Here is a 23,327-nt window from a genome sequence, read left to right as displayed (position 1 = left end):
GAACAAAATACCTTGATCCAGGAAGCTTTGGGCTCTCGGTCTTTGTGGAGGGTGGAGGGAAAAGGATGTAGGGCCGGCACTTGTGGGGACATCTGGTAGCATGTCCCGGGGCTGCTGACTCCAGCTTAAGAGAAACCTCGGATCAGAAGCTCTGGAGACTTGCACTTTTAACTCTCAGCTCACACTGCTTCTACTGAACTTCTGCAAGTAGTTTTCTTCTTTCCTACTGCGCCCCTCCTCTAAAATTCAGTTTGGTGTGGGGCGCCTGGGTGGCTCAGTTGATTGAGCGTCTGACTTTGGCTCAGGTCATGATCTCACAGTTATGGGTTCGAGCCCCACATCGGGCTCTGTGCTGAGAGCTAGCTCAGAGCCTGGAACCTGCTTTGCATTCTGTGTCTCCCCCTCTCTCTGCCCTTCCCCTGCTTGCACTTGCACTCTGTCTCTCTCCAAAATAAGTAAACATTAAAAAAAAGAATATATAAAATTCTGGTTTGGTCTAAGAACCAGACTTTTCTCTTGACCTTCATTTGGCTCTTAAATGAAATTAGAAAAATACTTTATGGTTTTATTTAATGAAAGCCATTATTGGCCTAATCCCTTTTAGGATAATGTATCTTTTAAAAAATACATTTTTTGAAAAATTACTTTTTAGGTATTATAAGGTATTACAGAAAGGATGCAGCAACATCCCTACCCTTACGGGCTAAGAATGTGGTTGAGGACCTAATGAGGTAGCAGGATCATCCTTTCCCCACTGAAATGCACCAGAAGTGTGGGGAAATGCCTCTTCCCTGGCCTTCGATCCATCTTTCCAGCCCCCCGCAACCTTATTTTTTCTAGCTCCTTGGTACCTCAAAATGCCAGGTTGTGTGAAGGAATGGCGGGTAAAGCCACTAGTGAAACATGAATGTGCTGGTCTAGGTGCTGTGGACCTTAGTGCACAAAATGCCATGTAGCACAGTGGACAGCTGGGGGTTAGAGTCTGACAGTCGTGGGCGTGAATCTGAGCTCAGCCACTTTACTAACAGGCTGTGTGACCTTGGCCAAGTCACCAAACCTCTGTAAACCTGTTTTTTCATCTATAAACGGGTGATCATAAAACCTGACTTTGTGTATTTGTCGTGAGGTCTGAAAATAACATCGAGGATGTCTAGCCATCCTACCTCAGAGCAATTCTCATCATTTATTTATGAGTTTTCCCTGTCTGAGCAGTTTTTCTTGTTCATCGTAAGGTCTCCTAAGCACAGCGTCCTCTCACTGTTCTTTCTGGTTGGTTACTTATTGTCCATGGCTGATGGTGATGTGGGGAGCTGATTAGCTGAATCCATTGTCATTAAAAGCTTATGGTACTATTAGAAATGTAACTGCTAATCCCTCTATCAGTGTGTATACAATCTATGGCAAACAGCCTCCCACCGGACAGAGGTAAACAGAAGACCACAATGATAAATCTGAACAACTAACTACCTAAAGGCAGGGGGAGAGGGGGTGTTTCGTGACCTGCTTACAAAAGGACCAGATCCTTCCAGTCTGGTCCTTTCTCTGGGTTCTGGGCCCATGCATCTTCCAAATACCCTTGCCCTTCTAACAACCCTTCTTGGTAACAGGCACATTACTGAATCCATTAGGATGCAGTTCTGCTCCAAGAAACAGAGACCCAAGCTACCTGGGGCTTAAGCAGCAGATAAGTTTATTTCTGTCCCACAAGAGGTTCTGGGGTGCGTAGTCTGGCACTGGTGGGTGCCTCTGCCCTGGGACATCCTCACAGACCCAGGCTCCAAGGCTCTTGCCCTCAGCCCACCTCATGGTCTGAAGTGTTTGCTCACCCCCAGCCGGCCTTCTTCCACATTCCAGCCAGTGGGACAAATGGCCGCCAGCTTTCTTTTAAGAAAGTTTCCCAGAGGCTGTCACATGGCACATCTGCTCAATCTCATTGGCCAGAACATAGTCACATGGCCACAGCCAGCTGTGGTAGAGGTTGGGAAAGGCCATTTTTCCTTGGTGAGTGTGAGCTCCATAACAATGCCTGCGGGCGGTACCTTTCACCAGCCCGCGGGGTCCTTTAGGTTGAGTGGGCTCCAGGGGCCCCCAAGCCACGCCCAGGAGATTGAGCAGCCTGTATGCTTTGAGAGCATTTGTTGCGATCATCGGGCAGTTTGGGACTGCCCCTCGACATTTATCACCTTGACTGGCCCTTTGGCTTTGCAGTTCAGAGAATAGACGTGTCCTGGTGATCAGGCTTGGCAGCTCTGTGATTTTGGATACATTTCTGAATCTCTCTCCATCTCAGTTTCTTCATCTGTTAAGTGAAGCTAATAATAGTGTCTGCTTCACCGAGCAGCTATTAAATGAATGGAGCAGGATTAAATGAATTAGCCAAGCATTCCAGACAGCTCCTAGCAGTAAATGGTCAAGTGTTCAACATGCTATATGTGAGCGCCAACTCTGATGATTAGAAACCTGAAACAGTATTCTCTTCTTCAGCTTTTGTTTCCATAAATAGTAATGGACCCCTCAGATGGCAGGTGGTGACCTTGGAAAGGCAAACACAGTTCTTCAAGTCCTCCACCCTCTGTTCTACCAAAAGGAAGTGGGATTCTTTTTCTAGACTTCCTGACCTAGCAGCCTGACTACAAGATTGAAGCTTGCTCCTCACCAGTCTAGTTAGAAATGAAGCCAAGTATGTCATGGTGCAGAGGCTGCCTCATGTACTGCTGCACATGCAGCTCCTTTCCAGACTCCATTCAAATGCCCCTTCCTCCATGCAGTCTTCACTGATTTCTCGCCCTTTGAAAAAGCTCCTCCAGGCTAGAGGTAATCTCTCTCTGAACCCCAAAAGCACTCCACCCATACCTACTGTTTTCTACCCAGTCGTAGAGTTCATTATATATATCTCACAATTGTTCTATTCATCTTTACATACTTCTCAGTCAAACCAATGCCAGGTTCTGCTTTGTATCATCTGGAATGCCCTGTCCACAATGTCCTGTTGCAAATTAGATGAGGGTAAGCGAGTGGATTTAGCAACCTCAGCATCGACAAAGTGAGCTCTGTCAGCCTGGGTACATTCATTTGTAAGTAAGAGAAAGTTCAAATAAAGGTGCTTGCAAGAGTAGGGACATAGAATTGCATTCTAGAGCAGAAAGTCGGGAGGTGAGCAGCTGGTCCATCTACTCCTCTGGGTCACCATCTTTGTGCTCCTTGTGTGCCTCCCTCCTAGTCACAAAATAGCTGCCATAGCTCCAAGCGCTGCACTCCCCTTTTGTTAGAGTAGAAACCTTTTTCCCTTTATACCTCACTGGCCAGAACTGGGTTACGTGACCAGACACCACCAACCGTATCTGCTGTCCCAGCTTTGCTGATACATTCATGCCAAACAAGTAGGGAAAGCCAGAGCTGTTCAGAGACAGATTTCTGGAGAAAAGACCAGTGTAGATTTTAGAGCCCTTTACCCTTTTGTGGGTATTGAAAACTAACGGTCATCCCATAGGTTTGGACCATGCTTAGTTTACAAAACATTTTCGTATTTTGAGGGGCACCTGGGTGGCTCAGTCGGTTGAGTGTCCGACTTCAGCTCAGGTCATGAACTCGCAGTCAGTGGGCTCTGTGCTGACAGCTCAGAGCCTGAATGAAGCCTGCTTTGGATTCTGTGTCTCTCTCTCTGTCTGTCTGTCTGTCTCTCTCTGCCCCACCCCTGCTTATGCTCTCTTTCTGTCAAAGATAAACATTAAAAAAAATTTTTTTTTCATATTTTGAAAGGCAGGATCACCAAAGGTTTAAGAACATGGGGCTAGAGTGCCTGCTTCTACCATTTTCCTGCTGGATGATTTTGTGCAATTTCCTTAACCTCTCTGTGCCTCAGTTTGTCATCTGTAAAATGGGAATAATAGTAGAATCTAGGAGATAAGGTTTCTGTGTGGTTGGCACACAGGAAGCACTCCTTAAGTTACTATTATTAGATCACTATTTAGTGACCTTGTCACTCCTCTGAGGTAGAAACAATGAGAGAGTTAAGGCTCGGAGACGTTAGAGGACTTACCCATGCTCTCATAGCTGAGCAGGTCTGATCCTGTGCTCAGGGCCCTCAGCCCTCCCGTGCTTCCTTCTTGAATTCTCTGTCATCACTTACTGAGGGTGATACCGTTCGTTGCACCTGGTGGCCGAGTGTTGTTTCAAAGGTGACGCTTTGGTTTACCAAAGGTACCGTGAATTCTCTGAAAACAGGGACTGTGTCGTAAGGTCTCTCCTATACCCCAGCCCCTAACCCTAAGTAGGGGATAGGGAAGATTCTGGTTAAATGGGTTTGCAAGGGGTGTGGCCCTTCTATGGGGACTCTTCCCTGATGGGGAAGATGGAAAGGCCCAGTGTGTGCTGAGCCTGGGGTGGGGTGAATAGGTAGGGCCCACTCTGCCCCCCGACTCTACTTAGGCTTCAGGAAATTGCTGTTGGAGCACTAAGCGTTAGCAGCATAAAAAATCAATTTGTGTCCGAATTGACTCTCAGAATTCCCTGTGGCCTCTATAAAATACCATTTTACCTTTTTTCCACCCATCTAGCTGTGGAGGCAGTGGCAGATTTACATTATTTTACATCCAGTTAAGGTTTGTCCCCCCTCCTTTTGGTTATGTTTTTAAGTAGAACATTTATTGCCTGTAAAGAGGTGTTTTTGTTAAAGACAATAGTGCCCTTTAGGTAGTCACAGAATGTTATTTCACAAATACCTATGAAACTATTAAACAAGCTGGGATCGCTGGAGCTCTGATTAAAAGGTGCTTTTTCCAGTTGTCTTTCTCTTCGGAAGCCCCGTGAAATAGCTTAACCACCCTTCTTCCCACCACGAGCAGACCAGCCCGCAGAGCAATAAGGGAAGACAAGGGCCGGTCCGCTCAGACCGTAAGGGCAGGATCAGCACTTATGCCTCCTGAACCCTCCTTTGTGGTGGGGACCTAGCTTAGGACTTGGTTTCCTGGCTCACGGGTTTTGCTTAGGCCCTAAGGCAGGGTTCCTGGAGGCCCAGGGTTCCTGGCTGTGGGTGGGCCCAGGAGGCAGGGGAGAGGGCCCAGGTCGGGGAGAGAGGGACCCTGGAGCTGAATGGTTCCTGACCCCCACTGCTAGCTCCACCACTTACGAGCTGTGTCCCCAGAGCAAGTTATTTGGCCTCTCTGTGCCTCCATTTCCTCACTCAAAAATGGGGATAGTAACACCGCCGCATAACCAGGACGTTGGCAAAGGTTAAAAGACAGGTATCTTGAAATACATTTGGTAGGGTGTCAATAAATGTGCTAATAAAGGGAAGCCAGGGAGAGGACTCTGCCATGAGGGTAGCCACCCCATTCCTTCTAGAAGGTCTGCCCCCGTCCAGTATTTCCACCTGCTGGGTCCCTAAGTCTCCACATAAAGGCATCTAACACTAGCAATAATTAAAATTCTGATAAGTTACATGAAATAGTAACTTACCACTTTTACCATCATCATTGTCGTCATCATCAAATCCTCCCCAGCAGCCCAGCCCTGTGTGGAGCCTTTGACGTGCATCATCTCATTTAATCCCTTTAGTAACACAGCTAGAAGGCACGTATTGTTATTATACCCATTTTATTCTTTTTAATTTTCCCATTAAAGAAAAAATGGTTATTTTTGAGAGACAGAGAGGGAGGGAGAGGACCTGAAGCAGGTTCTGCGCTGACGGCAGTGAGCCTGATGCAGGGCTCGAGCTCACAAACTGAGAGACCGTAACCTGAGCGGAAGTAGGAAGCTTAACAACTGAGCCACCCAGGCAACCCTATTATACCCCTTTTAAAGCTGAGTGAACCCTAAGGGTCCCTATTCTCCCCTTAATTGTGTTTTCATTTTTTTAAGACATTTCCATTAGTTAATCACTTTACGTTCCCTCATTACAGCCAGGTTCAAAAACATTAAATAACTGAGCATTTCACACAATACTCTTGATTCTGAGATTACCAAGGTACATCAGAATCTAAACGGTATGTGATGCTAATGACCAGACGCTCTTAGCGCTTCCCTGAATCTGTTCTCCCAAGGAGCTCTGCTAGGTAAACGTTGTTGTGTTAGATGTGTGTGTTTGTTCTTAAAGTATACCTGAAATTGCTTTTAAATTTGTTTTGAAATACTCCCTAGTTCTGTGTTTTCACACATTCACAAAGCCCTTCCCTTCCCACGTAAGTCTGATTCCGAGGCTTCGCTGCATTAGGAGAACGTGAACTGACAAAATGTTAAATACTGTCACTGAAACGTAAAGTAATTAATTCAAGAGTAGTGGTGCAGGGTCAGGGTCTCAGGGTTCTCATGAGGGCTTGGGAAACTGAAGATATTGAAAGTGGAGGGGGAGATAAATGTTATTGTAATTAATGCTGCATATTAAAAAGTAACCTCTTCAGCATGATCAATACGGGCACCTCCCTGACCTTCCCTGTCACCTGGAACTTCACTTCTGGGACTCTGTGGTCCTGTTAATAAAAAAGATAATCGCCAGTCTACCCTCATCTACTGTGGAACCTTTCCCGGTTGGGGTGTTTTTGTTTTTTGGTTTTTTTTTTTTTCTTGGAGGATGAAATTAGAAATCACCACTTCTAGAGCATTTATGTGTATATATGTTTTACTCTCGGATATATTTATTCAATGCTTGCTCTGTAATGAGAGTTTTAACTTTTCTGTTTTCCTTTCCATTATCCCTGAAAAGAATGGATTATGGAAAAAAGATTAAAGTAGTATAATGGGACGCAGTGTTTGCTAATGTGCTGTCAGAGGTATTAGTGGGACTCGCCAAGGTTTGTGTCTTTTATGAATGCCTTTCAGATTGCAATTATCTAATAGACTTGGAAACCTGTTTGTATTCTTGCAGGCATTAAACGTCGTCTTTGAAAAGATCCCAGAAAATGAGAGTGCAGATGTCTGCCGGAATATTTCAGTCAATGTTCTTGATTGTGATACCATAGGCCAAGCCAAAGAAAAGATTTTCCAGGCATTCCTAAGCAAAAATGGCTCTCCATATGGACTTCAGCTGAATGAAATTGGTCTTGGTAAGGCAAAGAGGGAGCTATTCTGTCCCAATCCCTGATGAATGTCTCTTCTACCTTCTCTCGCCCCCCCTCCCCCCACCCCTGCTCCATGGCTCCCTGTCCCCCCTGCCCTTAGCATGCAGGCTTCTGATTGTTAAAACTTACGTGGCCTGGGCTGTTCCCCGAGGGCATGTCTGGGGGCCAGGAGACTCTTCTGCTCTCCCAAGAGCATCCTGATTTTTTCCTACGAAGCATTAGCCTTCAAAGGTGCTGGGTTGTTTTGTTTTGTTTTGTTTTCTTTTACAGAAATATTATGTTTGTAAATTAGATTCATGAGATTGGTAACCCTCAGACTGAATGGATTCACCTTGCATCAAGAAGTACAAAAAGGTGTAAACCCAGCGCCCTCTGTGTGTGTTGCATTTCACATTGGCATTTGATTTGTTTGTTGTGATACCGAGTGTGTCATTAGCGGGTGGCTCAGACTCTGGGTGTTAACTGCAGCACACTGGAAAGGTCATCTTCGTCTCTGCTAATCGCGTCCTGCATTAAGTATATTCTCCATCCTCCCCAACGCTAAGCAGCATCTGCTATGAATTCATTTTTGGGCTCTACTGGTCTACTGCAAAGGAGAGCATATGCATGAGCGCGCTAACAGGGCTCCGCTCCACTCAAATGTTCATCAACATTTTAAAGTTGAGCTCCCCACAAGCCCTCCCAAGAGACCATCGTGGGATTTTATAGCAGATAATGGGACAGGAAAGAAGAGTAAAATCACAGCAGTGACAGACAGCGTAACAAGGTTCATCTCCTCGCAATGTACAGTCGTAGCCTCGACTAAGCAGGCAATTAAAATCATCCCACCTGGCCCTCCAAGCCAAACCTCCTGCTAAAAGGCCATTTAGAGAAGCCTGGGGGCAGGGCCTGGCAGGTGTGAGTGACACTATGCAAATGTGCAGCAACTACAGGACTTGGCTTCAAAGAAAGGGCTACTAAGGCACCTCTCTTCCGTCTCTTTTCTGCTTCCTTCTGTTGGGTGGGCCATTTTAGCTCTTTTGGCTAGAGGCGGGGTCGAAGAGGCGGCCCCAGTTGGGAAACCATTGCCTGACCCGGACCGTCAACTTCCTTGCCCCTGCCTACCTCTGGTAGCAAATGTGTGGCTCTGGCTGCCGGGAGCTGGGCACGTGGCGCCAATGACCATGGGGAAAGCAGCCCAGTGGCCTTAGTCCCGCCGCCGCATCCTCTGGCCGTTCTTGTGTTTGAGCCCATCAGTCCTTCCCGACGTAGGAAAGCAGGGAGCAGAACAAGTCCTCTAGAAGCTTCACGTAGTAGTCTGATGGGAAATGGGAACACAGCGTTCCAGCCATGTCAGGCTTCTGCATGTGTGATGATCTTAAAAGTACCTCTGAGGCTGGCCCCAGAAAACCAGGGCAAAAGCCTTAGAAACCAGGTATAAATTGTACTGAAATCCAGTACCGGAAGCAGCTATTGGTAAGACGGCTGCTAGCAGAGGCTCACGAACTCAGATGCCCAAAGAGGCAGGAACTATCATAAATACGGGGTGCTGGTCCACCCAGGACACTAGGAAATGGCAGGACCCAACTTAACTGGGGGGAAAGGCATGCCATCTAAAGGGTCAGTGCCATTCTGCTTCAGCCAGTGGCTGCATGCGGGCCTGTGTGGTCAGTACTATCAGATCCAGTTTTTGAAAAGAGGAATCAGTCTCAGATTTTATGCACAATCTCCCGATCTTTGGATGTTGGTGCTGAATTGACACTGATGTTAAGTAAAACATTGTGCAGGTTCACACACAAAAATACACATCTGTGGTCCACATTCTCACCCCAGGGCACAAGTTGGCAATCTCCATAAAAGCAGTCTGAATGATATAGCTTGAAATATGAGCCCACCAATGCACCCCCGCCCAGGGACCTACAGAAGATGGTTCACAGTACACCTGCTTGGGAACTTGAGAATTTGTTTTGGGAGTTTTCTGAAGGGCTTAGTCCCTCTAAGGATGCATTATTTTGTTTCCATTGGCTTTACTGCCAAGCTTAACCTCAGAGTATAAGCTTCAGGGAAATGTAGTCTTTTTTTTTTTTTTTTTTTTTAGTTTATTTATTTACTTAGAGAGAGAGGAGAGCGAGCATCTCAAGCTGGCTCCACACTGCCAGCACAGATCCCGATGCAGGGCGGAACTCATGAACCATGAGCCAAAGTCTAGAGTCGGATGCTTAACCAACTGAGCCACCCAGGCACCCCCCAGAGAAATGTAGTCTTAAAAGTCAGAGCCCTAAACACCAAACAAACAAGCAAAAAAACCCAGGCTACCAGTCTGACTGATACATCTCCAAACCTTCAAACAAATATTAACCACTTTATGTAAGTTTTACTTATTTATAAGTAACAATTGCTACCATTATTACAGAATAGCATTTAAACTTTCTCACTTTAATTTCAAAGGAGAACAAAATGCACTCTCTCTTCCTTTCAGAGCTGCAAGTGGGCACACGACAAAAAGAACTTCTGGATATTGACAGTTCCTCTGTGATCCTCGAAGATGGAATAACCAAGCTAAATACCATTGGCCACTATGAGGTAAGAGCAAGGCTTAGCCCCCACATCTCCTTCCCCAGTCCCAATCCTGACTCAATAGATCGTCTCTGGGTAGTACCATGTACTCTTTTTTTTAAAAACAATTACGGGACCTCCCACCATTTTCTGGCAATTTGTAGATGTCTTGTTTGCAGGATAGCAGTTTTCCTTAGTTGCTTGTTTAGAAGAGCCTGGGAATTAATGTGTCTCACGGCCAGCATTTCCTCTGGGTCACCCCTTCTCCCCCCTGAAAGACCTTCAATTTTCATGTGACTGATCACTCTCCATCCTGCAGTTTGGGTGGGAAACTTCACTCACAGATCTCCATGGTGTTCACAGAGCCACATAACTTTTGTGTGGAGTCCTTTTTGTCCAAAGAAGTCCTACATTTCCTGTTGTTTGCAATGTTCAGTAATAGCTCCTTTTTTTTTTTTTTTTTTTTTTTTTACATTTATTTTTGAGAGAGAGAGAGACAGAGCATGAGCAGGGGAGGGGCAGAGAGAGAGGGAGACACAGAATCTGAGCTGTCAGCACAGAACCTAACACGGGCTCAAACCCACAAGCCATGAGATCATGACCTGAGCCGAAGTCAGATGCTTAACTGACTGAGCCACCCAGGCACCCCCAGTAATACCTCCTGGCACATGTGCTGGGTGAGTACCAAGGTGGCTGTGGGGTGCACGTGACCTCTCTGAGGTCTGTGTGCCAGAGAAGCCTCCACAGCATGAGAGAGAGAGGAAGCAGGGAAGGTTCTGGAACACTGAGATGAATACTGAGAGTCATTCAGCAACATTTTCCAAATCTTTGGTGAATATCTGCTGTGTGCTAAGTGCTGGGTTGCACAGAAGAGGAACAAAGGCCAAGTTCCTGACTTCAAGGAGCCTGCCGCCCCCGGGAAGGGATCAAGAAGGAGGAAGACAATTATGAGGCAACACCTATGGTGTAAGAGTGCTGTGGCTCAGAGCATCCGAGAAGGCTTCCTGGAGGAAGCTGACTAAGCAGAGACCTGAAGAATGAGAACTTCCCTGGGCTGGGATGGGGCACCAGCACGCCCCACAGGGAAGGGAGAAGACACATGTTCTTCCACAGAAAGACTTTGCAACTGCCTAAAACTTGAGATGGGCGGGGATGGCAGTGAGAGCCAATAATAGCCCATGTGATGCAGGCCTCACTCTGTGCTGGGTGCTATCCTCAGCACTGCCCCTTGCTCTGGTTTAGTCCAGCCTATGTCTAGCAGTCCTATGAGGTAGGTGTTATTATTAACCCTCTTTATAGATGGGTACACTCAGGGAAGTTTACTAGCAGCCAGCGAGTGGCAGAGCCAAGATTTGGACTCAGATGGTTGGGTTCTAGGGTTTGTGGCTTAACCAGTACCTGCCACAGCCTGACTGAGAGGAAGGCAGAGACGCGGGGAGGGAGGCAAGAAGGGGAGATACAGGTTGTACAGCCCTACCAGCTTCTTCAGGAGTTGGACTTTAGTCCCAACGATAATCCCAAGAAGTCACTGGAGGATCTTCTGCAGGGGAGATTTGTGTCTTGGAAATGCCTGTGGCTGTGTCTGGAGCCTGGTTATAAGAGGTGCAAACCCGGAAATAGGGAGACCCTTAGAAGCTGTCCCTGGAAGAATTTCAGGTGACGAATGATGTTGGCCAGAAATGACATGGTGGCTCTTGAGATGGAGACAAGCAGAAGGACTCGGAGATGGGCAGGAGATGGGCGCCATAAACCACGCAGATGGGAGAGACTCTGGGTGAAGGAGCAGTCAAGATGGTGCTCAGGACGGCCGGGCAGATGCATTGCTGCGGGTGCTCTTCCAGAGACAGAGGAGACACAGGGGCAGCTTCCCAGGCCACTTAGAGTGTAGGCGCCCCCTGTCTTTCATGCCTGTGAAGTCCTGGGGAAATGTGTTTTTGCACCGAGAAGGCCTTTGGACCCTGCAGGCTCTCCCGCTCTCCCCTCTCCCAGCAGGAAGCAGAAACGGTTCTCGAACAGCGCTTTCTGGACAGTGGCCAGAAACAGAGGACACCTCTTCCTTGGGCTCTTTGGCTAAGTGATTCTCAGAACTAGTTTGGAAGTAGCTGCTTTGGGTGACCCCTGGGTGGCTGCTGCCCCCGGAGCCTTTGCTGGAGAGCATCTCGTAGAGAGAGATGTGGACTAACAACTTGCTTTTGTGCTCACTCTCCTGCAGCTCAGACTTTCCAACGTTGGAGTCATTTTGCCAAGAGCTGGAGGTCTTAGCTTTTGGAACTTGTAAGAATCCCCAGGGGGCTTTCTGGGAGTATGTATACCTGTTTGTGAGCCACACTCAGAGAAGCAGCGCTCCAGGGGGAATTTAATGGATAGGAGGAGGTTAGAGTTGGGGGTGCTGCCTGGCAAGTGTTAAGAACCTAGAGAGGGGCTTATTAGGGTATCAGTTTGACGTTCAGGCTTACAGCCTGGCAGCCATCTCCGTCCCTCTGTGTTGTCTGGGTAGCGAGTTTGTCTCGGCAGGTTTAGAAGGAGCACCGCCACAGACACCCTCCTTTGGTGCTAATGTGCTTGTCTTGCTCAGCTGTGCCAGGAGGGCTGGGCTACCCTGATCAGGCTTCTTGGAGTCCCCTAGCAACCATGTGACATGAGGTGGACCACAAAGGAAGGGGGTGTGGCCACTCACTGCCCTTCAGAGGGAAAGGCAGGATGAGCCACTCCAGCAGGGAAAAGGAAGAACCACCATAGCTGTCTGCAAGGCCAGGGGTGGGGGCTGTCAGGAGAGATAGCACATCAGTCTTCACTGGAGACATCGGCTGTGCTAGACACCTATCTGCTTAAGGATGATAATGAAATTAATCCGGCCTGTAGTCACTTCCCGTCCAAATGATTTATTGGCTTCATACCCTAGCATTGCCACATGGTGGTAACAAATGACAAGACTAGGACACAAGGGCTTAAAGGATTCTCCTTATGTTTAAAAAGCTAAGCCGTAAGGCAGATAAACTCAGAGAGCTTGAAGGAAACTGGGGAGGTCATCGGCCCTGTGCTCTCCATGCCTGGACCATCTCAGATGCCCTGTTTTTCAAAGACTGCTCAGAAAAAAAGTATCTACCACCACCCTCAGCCACCTAACTCTATCCTCAGTTTAGTAGTTCTCCCTGCAGATTCAGAATTGGGAGTAATTTGACAGGGGTAGGCTGAAGCTCACTTTTGCCCTTTCGTTAAAAATTTACTCCTGGAGCTTGCGTTTCCCTCCAAAGAGACAAGATGCTAATTACCACTCTTATTCATTTACTAAAGCACCCTAGTTTGAGTCACTGCAAGTACTTGAAAGCAAAAAACTATATTTCATTTAAAAATAGGGTCTAACTCAGCATCTTAAGTGATTCAGACTCATCTCCCTCCAATTAGCCCAAATTAGTTAGGTTTTAAAGTTAATCTTTAGTGACGGCCAGTTCCTCCCACTATCTAAACAAAGTCCCATTGCTAGAGTGGAAGCCTGTTTCTTCTCCTGTTCTGTCCTTAGGGCAGAGTGTAGCTGATTTCCTCTGAATGATTTACTGTCCAAATATTTAAAGAACAGGTTTCTAGAGGGGATGTGAAGGCACAGCAAAAATATAGCATCTCATGGACCAGATGCAGCCTCCACGGCCCCAAATTGCTGGCAATGCTCTGTCATCTATAGGATGGCATTGTTGCCAACCCTGGGCGTCGGCAAGATTGTTTTGTACAGTGATGGCAGCACTGTTCACGTGTATAAGCACAATTCAGGTTCACAACTCTATGATGAAGGTGCTTTTATTACCCTCGTTTTCCATCAGATGAGTGCAGAGGAAGGTGGATTTCTGCTACAGTCTTCTTCTGTCCCATGCAAACAAGGGGTGAAATCAGCATCTTTACACATTAAGCCAGAGGCATCTTTCTCCCCTATAATTAAATCCTCTTCAAGTGCTTCCTTAACTGGCCAGAGCTGGGTGTGTGCCTTTTCCTATTAAGGAAACTGCACTGTGTTTTTGGAGCTGATAAGATCAGTTGTGTGTATGTATGGAGAGGTGTCTCTGGGTCCAGGCTTTCTTCCCCTCCCCTGCACCTCCGTGTGACCTTTTGCTGGCCGGTGTTATCACACTTACACCCTGCTATAGGGTGGCATCAAGTACACAGAACAGGTGGTGTGTCCGAAAGGAAATGTTCTCTACAGATTGCACCTCACATTATGAACTGTGAGGTTTTGAGGGTCGGAAAAGATGTTTAAACCACTGTGATGTTGAAGAACGCTCTCGTAACAGGTGCCTGCTAATGCCGCAGTGGTCACCGCTATCGCGATGTCTAAATGACATTTAGAGCTCATGGGAATGTTCCAAAGTGTCTGCTAGGTAAAGTCAGTGGTCTGTCCAATCAGGTGGGTCGTCCGTGACACCGAAATAAAGGGATTTGACTATCTCTAAAGGTCTCTTACGGCGTGAATGACTTTAGATATTTATTCATTTAACAAGCACAGAGTGCTTCTTATATACTGGGCACTGTTCCAAGGGCTCTTAACAATAGCAGCTCCTTTAGTCCTCCGTACAGCCCGGTGAGGTAGATACTATCATTATTCACATTCTAGGGCACAGGGAGGCTGAGAAAGCTAAGCTCCACAGAGCTCTTCTCAGTGATGCCCCAAGGCTGGAAGCAGTTGAAAAAGGAATGGCACTAGAAACCATGGCTCTTCTCAGGGCCAGAGAGAGAAGTTAGCTTTGAACTGGGCTTGTAGCCCAAGCCTCCAGCCTCTAAGGCAGACTCAGCTAGGGAGCTGAGCCAAATGATGAGAAGCCCTGGTAGTTACTTTCTTGGATGTCACATTCAAAAAGGTAACTTCTCTTAAAATCTTCTGATGAATCTCATGTCTGTGAGTTTATCAAAATGCTTCCTTATTTCTAACTCTAACAGCATTTAAGGCCAGTGTCTCTTCAAGATGACAGTAGTTGCCTTCTTCAGATGGGAGGCCTCTTGCAGGCATCCAAGAGCTCACAACCCCAGCCTAACAAAAGCAGGGGAGTGCTTAGGTTCCCAATTTCAAGCATACTTTTGGAGACCAAACTTGCTCCTGGAGGACAAGGTCTGGGTTCTTTCTAACAATCCTCTGACAGAGTTTGCTACTGACCCGGGCTTAATTCCAAGTACCCAGGGAAGACACAGGACCCCTACTGGCATTTTAACTAGTTTCGAGCATCCTTTAGAGCTCTGTCCTGGGTGTCCAGAACCACGTGTATGATTTGATGTGTGCTGGGAATGTCCTTATGGGCCCCTTCCAAACACACTAATGAGCACTGAACCTCCTTCGCTAATGGACTGAGCAAGGTTATCCCTCTGGCCCTGAGAAACAAGATTCCTTTTTCATCTGCCTCCAGCCTTGGGGTGTCAGTGGGAAGAGCTAAAGGGGTAGATGGGAAAGCCAAATTGGTGAGTGGTTGTGGGGACAATGCTGGCTGACTAGAGTTCTGTTTTCATATAATACCATTTTAGGAATGAGAGGGAACTGTCAGAGTTTCCATGTGGTGATTTGTATTGATTGTGTTTTCAGTTTTTTTCCTCTAAGAAAACAAGTATCATAATGTTTCATAATTTTCAATACAATTCTTAGGCTGAAATTCCAGCTTTCCTCTCAGGCTAAGCAATAGGAAAATTACCAGTATTTGAGCATTTTTAGCTATAAAAATGGGAATTTTGTAAGGCTAAATATAAATTCAACCTTATATATCTAGAAAGTCTATTCTTATGGAATTTTCTTCAACTTATGCCACACGATAGTGTTTTACCACAAAGAAGTCCCACCTTGGCCTGCACGTGATTTGGAGGATGTAGACCTTCTGTTGATTTCAGGCATGGTTTTAAATTGTTGACCTGAGTCTGTTTAGCCCTGGGTGGTCACAATTCCTAATTCTGATAATGGAGGAGTCTACAGTTTTCTCTGCCTTGTTCCAACATGGGCCAGTCATCATCGAAGGGGTATTACCTTCTTGTCTCATTGAATCCTGGAGCACTGTGAGACTGGGAGGAATTTAATTTGAAACTGCCGTGCGCTACCAGTTCTGCTCTGGGCTGGAGAAACATTCCTGCTGCAGATCCATCTAGTGACATTAATCTTTCTTTGATTTAATTTGGTTTTCATTCCTAAAGTAGGGGCCCAGAGGACACTCCCCGCCTCACAGGAGTACAGGAGGATTAATGACTCACTCTTAGGAAAGCATTTGGAGCTCCTCAGATGGAACAGTATCATATTTTTAACACTTTAGATTCTGTGGCACTTTTCAAAAAGGCATTTCTGTCCTTAACTCAGCAGCAGCTGACTTGTGCAAAATAGAAAATGGAAACCTTATCCCCCCACCAAACATCTGTAAATAACCAATTTCTGTCTTACGATGGTGTTAAAGTGTCACGTGGGGAGAAATGTTCCAGCCCCAGAGCAGCTGTGAAAGTTAGAAATACACTCAGACACAGGCACAGCTCAACCACTAATAAAATGCTTTTACACTTGCTCTCAGGAGATAATTTCAGAATAAAATTTCCGTGGTACACGCCGTGGCTGCGCTATCTTAATGCCTGAGCACAGTGCCAGCAGTGAGTCGTTGCCAGCTCTTGAAAAGACATTTGAACTTTTGGCAGGGCTCCTTATCGGAAAGCCCATCCGTGGTGTTTGTGATTATAGGGTAAGGGTGCTCACGTTTAGCAAAACAAAGCGTCTGACAGTAGTGGAGTATTGGCTCAACACTCAACAGGATCCATTTGGGATTCATTCTTTGACAATTACCCAGAATGAATCACTAGCTTCCTTTTATAAAAAGATATTTATTGGCTTAGAAACAACATATCCAGCTCTTCATGGGGAGGAATTTTATAACTATGTTCAAACCTTCTCATAAACTTGGTGTCTGAGTGTTGCTAAGAGGGTGCCTGCACAGAGCGTTTACTTTAATTGCATCAAATGTGGAGGAGAATGGAAAAACCAGCCAGAAAACAATGAATGGCTCAAGGGGAAAGAAGAGGATGTTTGGTAATAACAACAGAGCCCAGGAATTCAATAAGAGTCCATGCGGGAGACACTTATCGGAGACCTCATGGCCCAGGAAGCCACTGCCCAGCACCCCCCCCCCTGCAAGATGTCGTGAACACCAGCAGTTGGAGGGCTCTGGCCTAAACCTAGCAGCTGGCTAGACACAGCTGGCTGGACGGCTGTGCTCAGGGCCTCTGCAGGGCTGGCTCTCACTCCGCGTTCCCTCCTCTGTGGGTGCAACCTGAAGGAGATTAGACTTTAATCCTTTGGCGCTTGCTAAGCAGGTTTGTATACTCTGATAACCAATGTGCAGCAGGCCAGAAGAGAAATTGTAGGTTTCTGCTTTTTTCCAAATGGGGGAAGGCTAGGTCCAAAGTAGTATTAGAATTCAGACCGGACTGAGGAGGGAAAAGGCACTCAGCTGACAGTGTTCTGAACGACAAGAGTGAATCCTCCCTCCAAAGTCCCAGAACGAAGGCAAGGATTTGTGTATCCCTGACCTGCCTCTTTTCAAGGCTTCTTTGTCTTACATTTTTGTGGACTAGCCCCTCAGAACAATTTACTCCTCACAAGAAGTGAGGCCTGCCCTCTGCTTCTTAGCATCTAGTCCCCTTGGCCTGATCGGTTTTAGCGGGGGGGGGGGCTGCGTTGGAGGGCCATCTGGCCTCGGCTTCCATAGTCCCAAAAGGCCTCAGGTGAGAACTCTTGACTTTATTGACAAAAGAGGGTATGCATGGGCCTTGCAGTAGTGTGTCAGTGTGGTAAAAGCATTTATTTGTCAAATTGTGTACATTTAAAATCTGTGACAATTTTTTAGCAGCTCTATTGAGATATAATGTATATATCTAAAGGTCAGTACAATTCAATGGTTTTTGGTGCGTTTGCAGAGTTGTATAGTCATCACCACAGTCTAATTTTAGAACATTTTCATCACCCCAAAAAGAAACCCTGAATTCGTTAGCAGTCACTCCTCATTCTTCAGACCTCTGCTTTAGGCAGCTAGTAATCTACTTTCTGTGTGTATAAATCTGTTCTGGACATTTTCTCTAAAAGGGATCATATAACATGTGGTCTTTTGTGACCAGCTTTTCACTTAGCATAATGTTGAGGTTCATGTTGTAGCATGTTAATACTTCTATCTTTAGTGTATGGCAATTTTTTGTAGTATATTCATACAATACAATAATACAAAGTAATTTTAAGAGGACTGAACTGCTTGTAGCTATGACAGTGTGAATAAACATCACAGACCTTACATTGACCCCAAGAAGCCAGACCTACAAGTATATATGTATATGTGTACACACACACACACACACACACACACACACACACACACACACACACAGTTGACCCTGAACAATGCAGGTCTGAACATTGCAGGTCCACTTATACGCAGATGTTTTTCCATAAATACGCTATGGTATTGTCAGTGTATCTTCTCTTATGATTTTCTTAATATTTTTTCTGTAGCCTTATAAGAATACAGTATATTTTATATGTTATATATATATATATATAACATATAAAATATGTATTAATTGACTTACTGGTAAAGCTTTCTGTCAACAGTAGGCAGTTAAGTTTTGGGGGAATCAAAGCTTATATGTGGAGTTTCAACTGTGCAGGGGGTGGGTACCGCTAACCCCCATGTTGTTCAAGGGTCAGCTGTACTATATAATTCCATTTATATGATGTTCAAAAATGGATGGAAGTCAGAATAGTGATGATCTCTGTCTGAGGATGGGGTGGTTATTGATTGGGAAGGGATAACAGGTACTTTATAAGACCTTAAAATACAATTTTATATTTTGATGTGGGTAGTGGTTACACAGGTGTATACTTGAACATTCACTGAACTGTACACTTAATATTAGTGAATGTTAAGTGCTTTCCTATAAGTTATACTTAGATTTTAAAGTTTTTATTTAAAAGTATATGCACTTTTTTAATGATTTTTCAAGCTTCTTTTTAAAAATACGATATTCCTGCAGAAAAGAGAACAAATCTACCACTCTGGTCAAGAAACAGAACATTATGGGTACCTCAGAAGCCCATGTGACCCCTCGCAATCACTAACCCTGCTCTCTTGTCTAAACATCTAACATCATAGGTTTGACTGTTTCTGTGTTTCTTTTAGCTTTATGTGAATGGAGTCACATAGCATGCATTCCTTTGTGTTGGGCTTCTTTGCACAACATTACCACTGTGAGGTTTACCCATGCAGTATATAGCAGTAATTTGCTCATTTTCATTGCTTTATATTGTGTTGTATGGACATACCCCAAATTTATTTGTTCACTGATGCCGATTGGTTGTTTCCAGTGGGGCAATTATATATGGTTTCCTATCAGGATACGCACTTATTTCTGTTGGATATATACCTGGATATGAAATTGCTCTATGATGTGGTAAATACCAGCTCTCGCTAACACAGTTTTGACCATCTGTTTCAGCATTTCTTAATATAGTAGGAACCTCAAAGACGTAGTGGCCCAAGCCTCTCGACCTCTGAGAGGCTGGGATACCTCCTAACACAGCCTGGTCTTCCCCTCGGCCAGGGCTGGGCCACCTCCCATTAGCTCTAAGGTGTCTTGGCCCCGCCCCTTCCAGCCTCACTGCCTTGTCTATGTCCTTCAGAGGACTGTGAGCTCCTTCAAGGCAGTGACTGTGTCTTGATCACCATTATAGTTCCAACTCCCAGGACAGTGCCCAGAACACAGAAATTCTTGATAAATACTTAATAAATGAGAGCATGCAAGATCCATCCAGCCATCGAATTCCTGAAGTTGAGAAATACATTAAATTTTGAAAACTCATATATTTTTTTTATGTTTGCTTTCAGATATCAAATGGATCCACTGTAAAAGTCTTTAAGAAGATAGCAAATTTTACTACAGGTAACCAATATAATGTTAGCCTTCTGTTCTCACCCACTTTTATATAAAGTATTGCTTTTTGCCGCTTTCAGATGTATTGTCACAAGGTGAGATTGAGTTGTTTCTATGCAATTCTCTGAAATTGGAGAAAAGCCATTTTGATCTGTTTCAATTCCCAAGAACGTGAGCTTTGCAAGGAGGAGGACAGGAAACCGTAAACAGCAATTGGCCAGACTGCCCAGCAAAAAGGAAGTTGCTGCCTCTTGACAGCCCTGAACTCAAGGAAGAATCTTAGCCTTCCTTGCTCTGTTCCAACTCCTCAGTAGGATAGGAGCTAACAGAGGAGACCCCTCTGGCAAAGTGAGAGGGAAGCTTGTAGATAATCACACGGCCCTGCAAGCACTGAACAAACAAGATAATCCACTTACAAATCCAATCTCCTTGTGATAGCAGCTGCAAAATTCCCAGAAATTGGAGTGAGACAAACTAAATGGCGAGCTTTTATGGGAAATTCAGTGGGATCATCTCTAAACTCTCTACCCATCTCCCTATAGCCACAGGAAAGGAAGACATTGTGACAGTGCCTTGAGAAATACCCTAAATCCTAGTCTAGGTTTGTCTCCTGAGAAATGATACCCCAGCCAAGACAATCAGTCCCCAGCCCGTGGAAAGTTTCTGGGCCTCACCAACGGCACTTCTCTCACACGTAACTGGAGGGGAGGCTTCCTAATTTCCTAGATTCAATACTAGGAGAGGCCTCATAGGTCCCAATACATTGGTCAGTGCAAACAGAAAAATCAGGGCTCCCAATTAAATAGGATAATTTGGTGGGTTGTAGGACACCCCTTTGGGGACCCTCACAGTCCATCATTACATCTGGCTATAGTGAGAGAAGCCGTCTTGCAGAGGGTGGCTGCCATTCTGGCATAGGGGAATTGGTGTCCTTGTGTTATAGAAAGTGGAAGGACTTTGTATTTTAAGCTTCAAAGATTGAGGATCTCACATTTGGATCTCTTCATGGGACCTCCAGGTAGTCAATGCCTCTGCTTCTTCCCTGTCCAGTTCAGCTAAAAGCCATTATTTGGTCTCTCTCCTGCTAACCCTTCACCCCCTCCTGCCTCTCTCTGATACATCCCAGCCCTGGATGAACCCAATACTAGGCTTTCCTAAACGTATACCCAGGCAGCCATTGGAGGAAGGGACACAACAGCATAGTTGGAGTCACTAAGCTGCCCAACCAGTCATGGTGCCCAGCATGCCCAGGACCCTCAATGCAGCCTACCCCCACTAAATTCCTATAGGTAACTCACTCTGTGTTCTCCAGAATTCTACCTTCTCTCCTCAAAGCTTTCACCTACGCGGCTCTAACAGCAGCAGATCTGACCCTGTACATCATAGAGAAATCAGGAATCAGAACTACATCAACATCTAGCACCAAACCTATCACCCTACCTGTGTCTGCCCATTTCTTCTTGTGCTTCCCTCCGGACATTCCAGGATGTCCTTCTTAAGGCCAGTCTCTCACCTGTCTCTTCAAATCCCTTCATTTCCAACCTTCCAAGCATTCTTATGCCACAGATAATCTTCTCTCATCTAAATTTTCTATGCCCCCCCCACTTACTACAGTTTTTCTGTTAGTGTTTCAAGGTATTCTAGTCTCCCTCATCTTCAAAACAAAAAACCTAGTCCCCTAATCCCTCTTTTCCATTTATCACTCCCTTTACTACCACATTTCTTTCAGGACTGTGCCACTCTCACACTTGCTCTATGAACTCCAACTCATTGCCCTTCTTTCAGATCCCAGGAGGGGCCACATTCCTCCTGCCTTAGGGTCTTTGCACCCATTCCCCTTCTTCCATTTGCCTGGCTAATGAGTCATTCATTTAAGTTCAGCTCCAACACCCCTTCCTCTGAAAAACCTCCCCGAGCAGGGAGGGCCCTTGTCAGTTACTTTCTTAGCATATATTTCTTCACAAGCCTTATCATAATTGTAGTTAAATAACTAATTGTATAATTAGTAATATGAAGTCTCTCATTGGCTAGGATGTAAATTCCATTGGTGGGGAGCTAGGTCTGTCTTAATCATTATCTTTTGCCTAGGAGCCCCTGGCACTCAGTAGGTACCCCCAGGCACATCTGTTCATGAGTGAGGCTTGAACCTCTTCTACCCCACCCCCAAGGAGGATCATTCAGCCTGTTTTAATACTTACAGGAATAGGGAACCTGCTTCCTACTCCCTGGCCCAGTCTGTCTTCACATTGTTAAGATCTTAAGATGCAACAGGGTAAAAAAATAAAAAATAAAAAAATAAAAATGTAGCTGTGAAGAGCTCAAGTAACCTCTTCTGTTTATAGCACAAATAGGGCATTTTATGAGAAGGCCAATTAGCCCGTGGTTGTTTTTTTAATAGACTGTTTTCTCTCCCTTTCTCTGGCATTCAGATGTGGAATACTCAGAAGACCACTGCCATTTGGTGAGTTCAGTCTTTCTTGTGCTTGCTGCTGAATTGGATGCCTTCTGTAGCATGAACAGTCTCCTTGGGTAACGCTTCTAGTCTGTCTTCCCTTTAGATTTTACCAGATTCGGAAGCATTCCAAGATGTGCAAGGAAAGAGACATCGAGGGAAGCACAAGTTCAAAGTAAAAGAAATGTATCTGACAAAGCTGCTGTCGACCAAGGTACACTTACTGTTCTGGGAGTGCTTTTATGGCTACCTTGGGGGTGTATGATGTGTTTGACTTAATTTCCACTGAAGTGTGAAAATGTTACAAATCCCTTGTGCCTTCTAGCAGAGCAAAATGAAAGTTTAAATTGTAAACACTTCCTATCCTCCTCCTCTTTTTTTAGAAACTGCAAAGATAACGGCACTTTACAAATTCTGACTGTAGTATTTTCAATCAGGGATTTAATGCTGTTCCCAGTCCTTTACCCACCATATCTCTATTGTTACTTTTTAGGCTGAGGGTGTACTTTTCCATTTTTATTTATTTGTTATTATAGAGGACCAATAAAACTCCCTTTGAATTGCAAATAAAACGAAGGGTGGCGTCAGTGACGGTAAACCCAGTAAATCTTTTTTTTTTTTTTCCACTTTAAAGAATTCTGTTCATATATGAAAGTGTCAGATGTGAAAGCTGGTGGAATACCAAATCACAAGCAAATTTTACTTTATCTGGCTTTTAGTGAGATTAACAGATGTCTCTGGTGATCCCTTTTTTCCCCCTTGAAATGACTTCCCTATAAAAATGCTATTATCTACACCTGGCCCTGGTCTCCTGATGGGCATGCTTCTTCAGATTACAGCAGAGGGTATGCTTAGAGCTCAGTATATTTGGTTAGTGGGTAAAGGACAGCCAGAGCCTCTTGATTTCCTCATCTGTCCCACAGAGCTCTGCCTATTTGTCTTTTGTAAAACAAACAGATGCTTTGGAAATTAGAGATTAAAAACCTATGATGGAAATATATGCAACAGGGAAAATCCTGGGAACTGAGTAACGTTGAGTTTTTCCGGGCTAAACATAACTATTCAGAGCTAAACATCCATGGCATCTTGGTCTATGAGCATAGCCCTACAACTGACATTTCAACTGCTAGAGATTTCTAAAATATCTTTGTTGACTAAACAATGTTGTTATCAGCAAGAAGCTGATGGACCAAATCTAAACCTGGGCATGGATTTTCAGGACCCTGACCCATACTGAGTGTTGGCCCCATTACATAATTTTACATATTTTCTCTTCAGGTTGCTTTTTCTGTTTTGTACATCATTTTCTCTGAACTGGCGTTTCATTTTCCATTGTATTCAAAACTGCTACCCCATTTGTTTAATCT

The 23,327-nt window shown here is 45.2% G+C and overlaps 1 protein-coding gene across 1 annotated transcript in view; it reads left to right on the top strand.

The window, feature by feature from the left end:
• Positions 1–23,327, top strand: part of PLXNC1 (plexin C1) — a 147,300-nt gene that overhangs the window by 115,495 nt on the left and 8,478 nt on the right. The window contains exons 23-27 of the mRNA XM_077772186.1: positions 6,863–7,040; positions 9,514–9,617; positions 19,463–19,517; positions 21,938–21,969; positions 22,067–22,174. Coding sequence (XP_077628312.1) covers positions 6,863–7,040; positions 9,514–9,617; positions 19,463–19,517; positions 21,938–21,969; positions 22,067–22,174 — 477 coding nt within the window. The remainder of the gene's footprint in view (positions 1–6,862; positions 7,041–9,513; positions 9,618–19,462; positions 19,518–21,937; positions 21,970–22,066; positions 22,175–23,327) is intronic.

The sequence above is a fragment of the Crocuta crocuta genome, unplaced genomic scaffold (genome assembly GCF_008692635.1).
Source record: "Crocuta crocuta isolate KB4526 unplaced genomic scaffold, BGI_CrCroc_1.0 scaffold216, whole genome shotgun sequence".
Lineage (NCBI taxonomy): Eukaryota > Metazoa > Chordata > Mammalia > Carnivora > Hyaenidae > Crocuta > Crocuta crocuta.
This window is presented reverse-complemented; position numbering and strand designations above follow the sequence as displayed.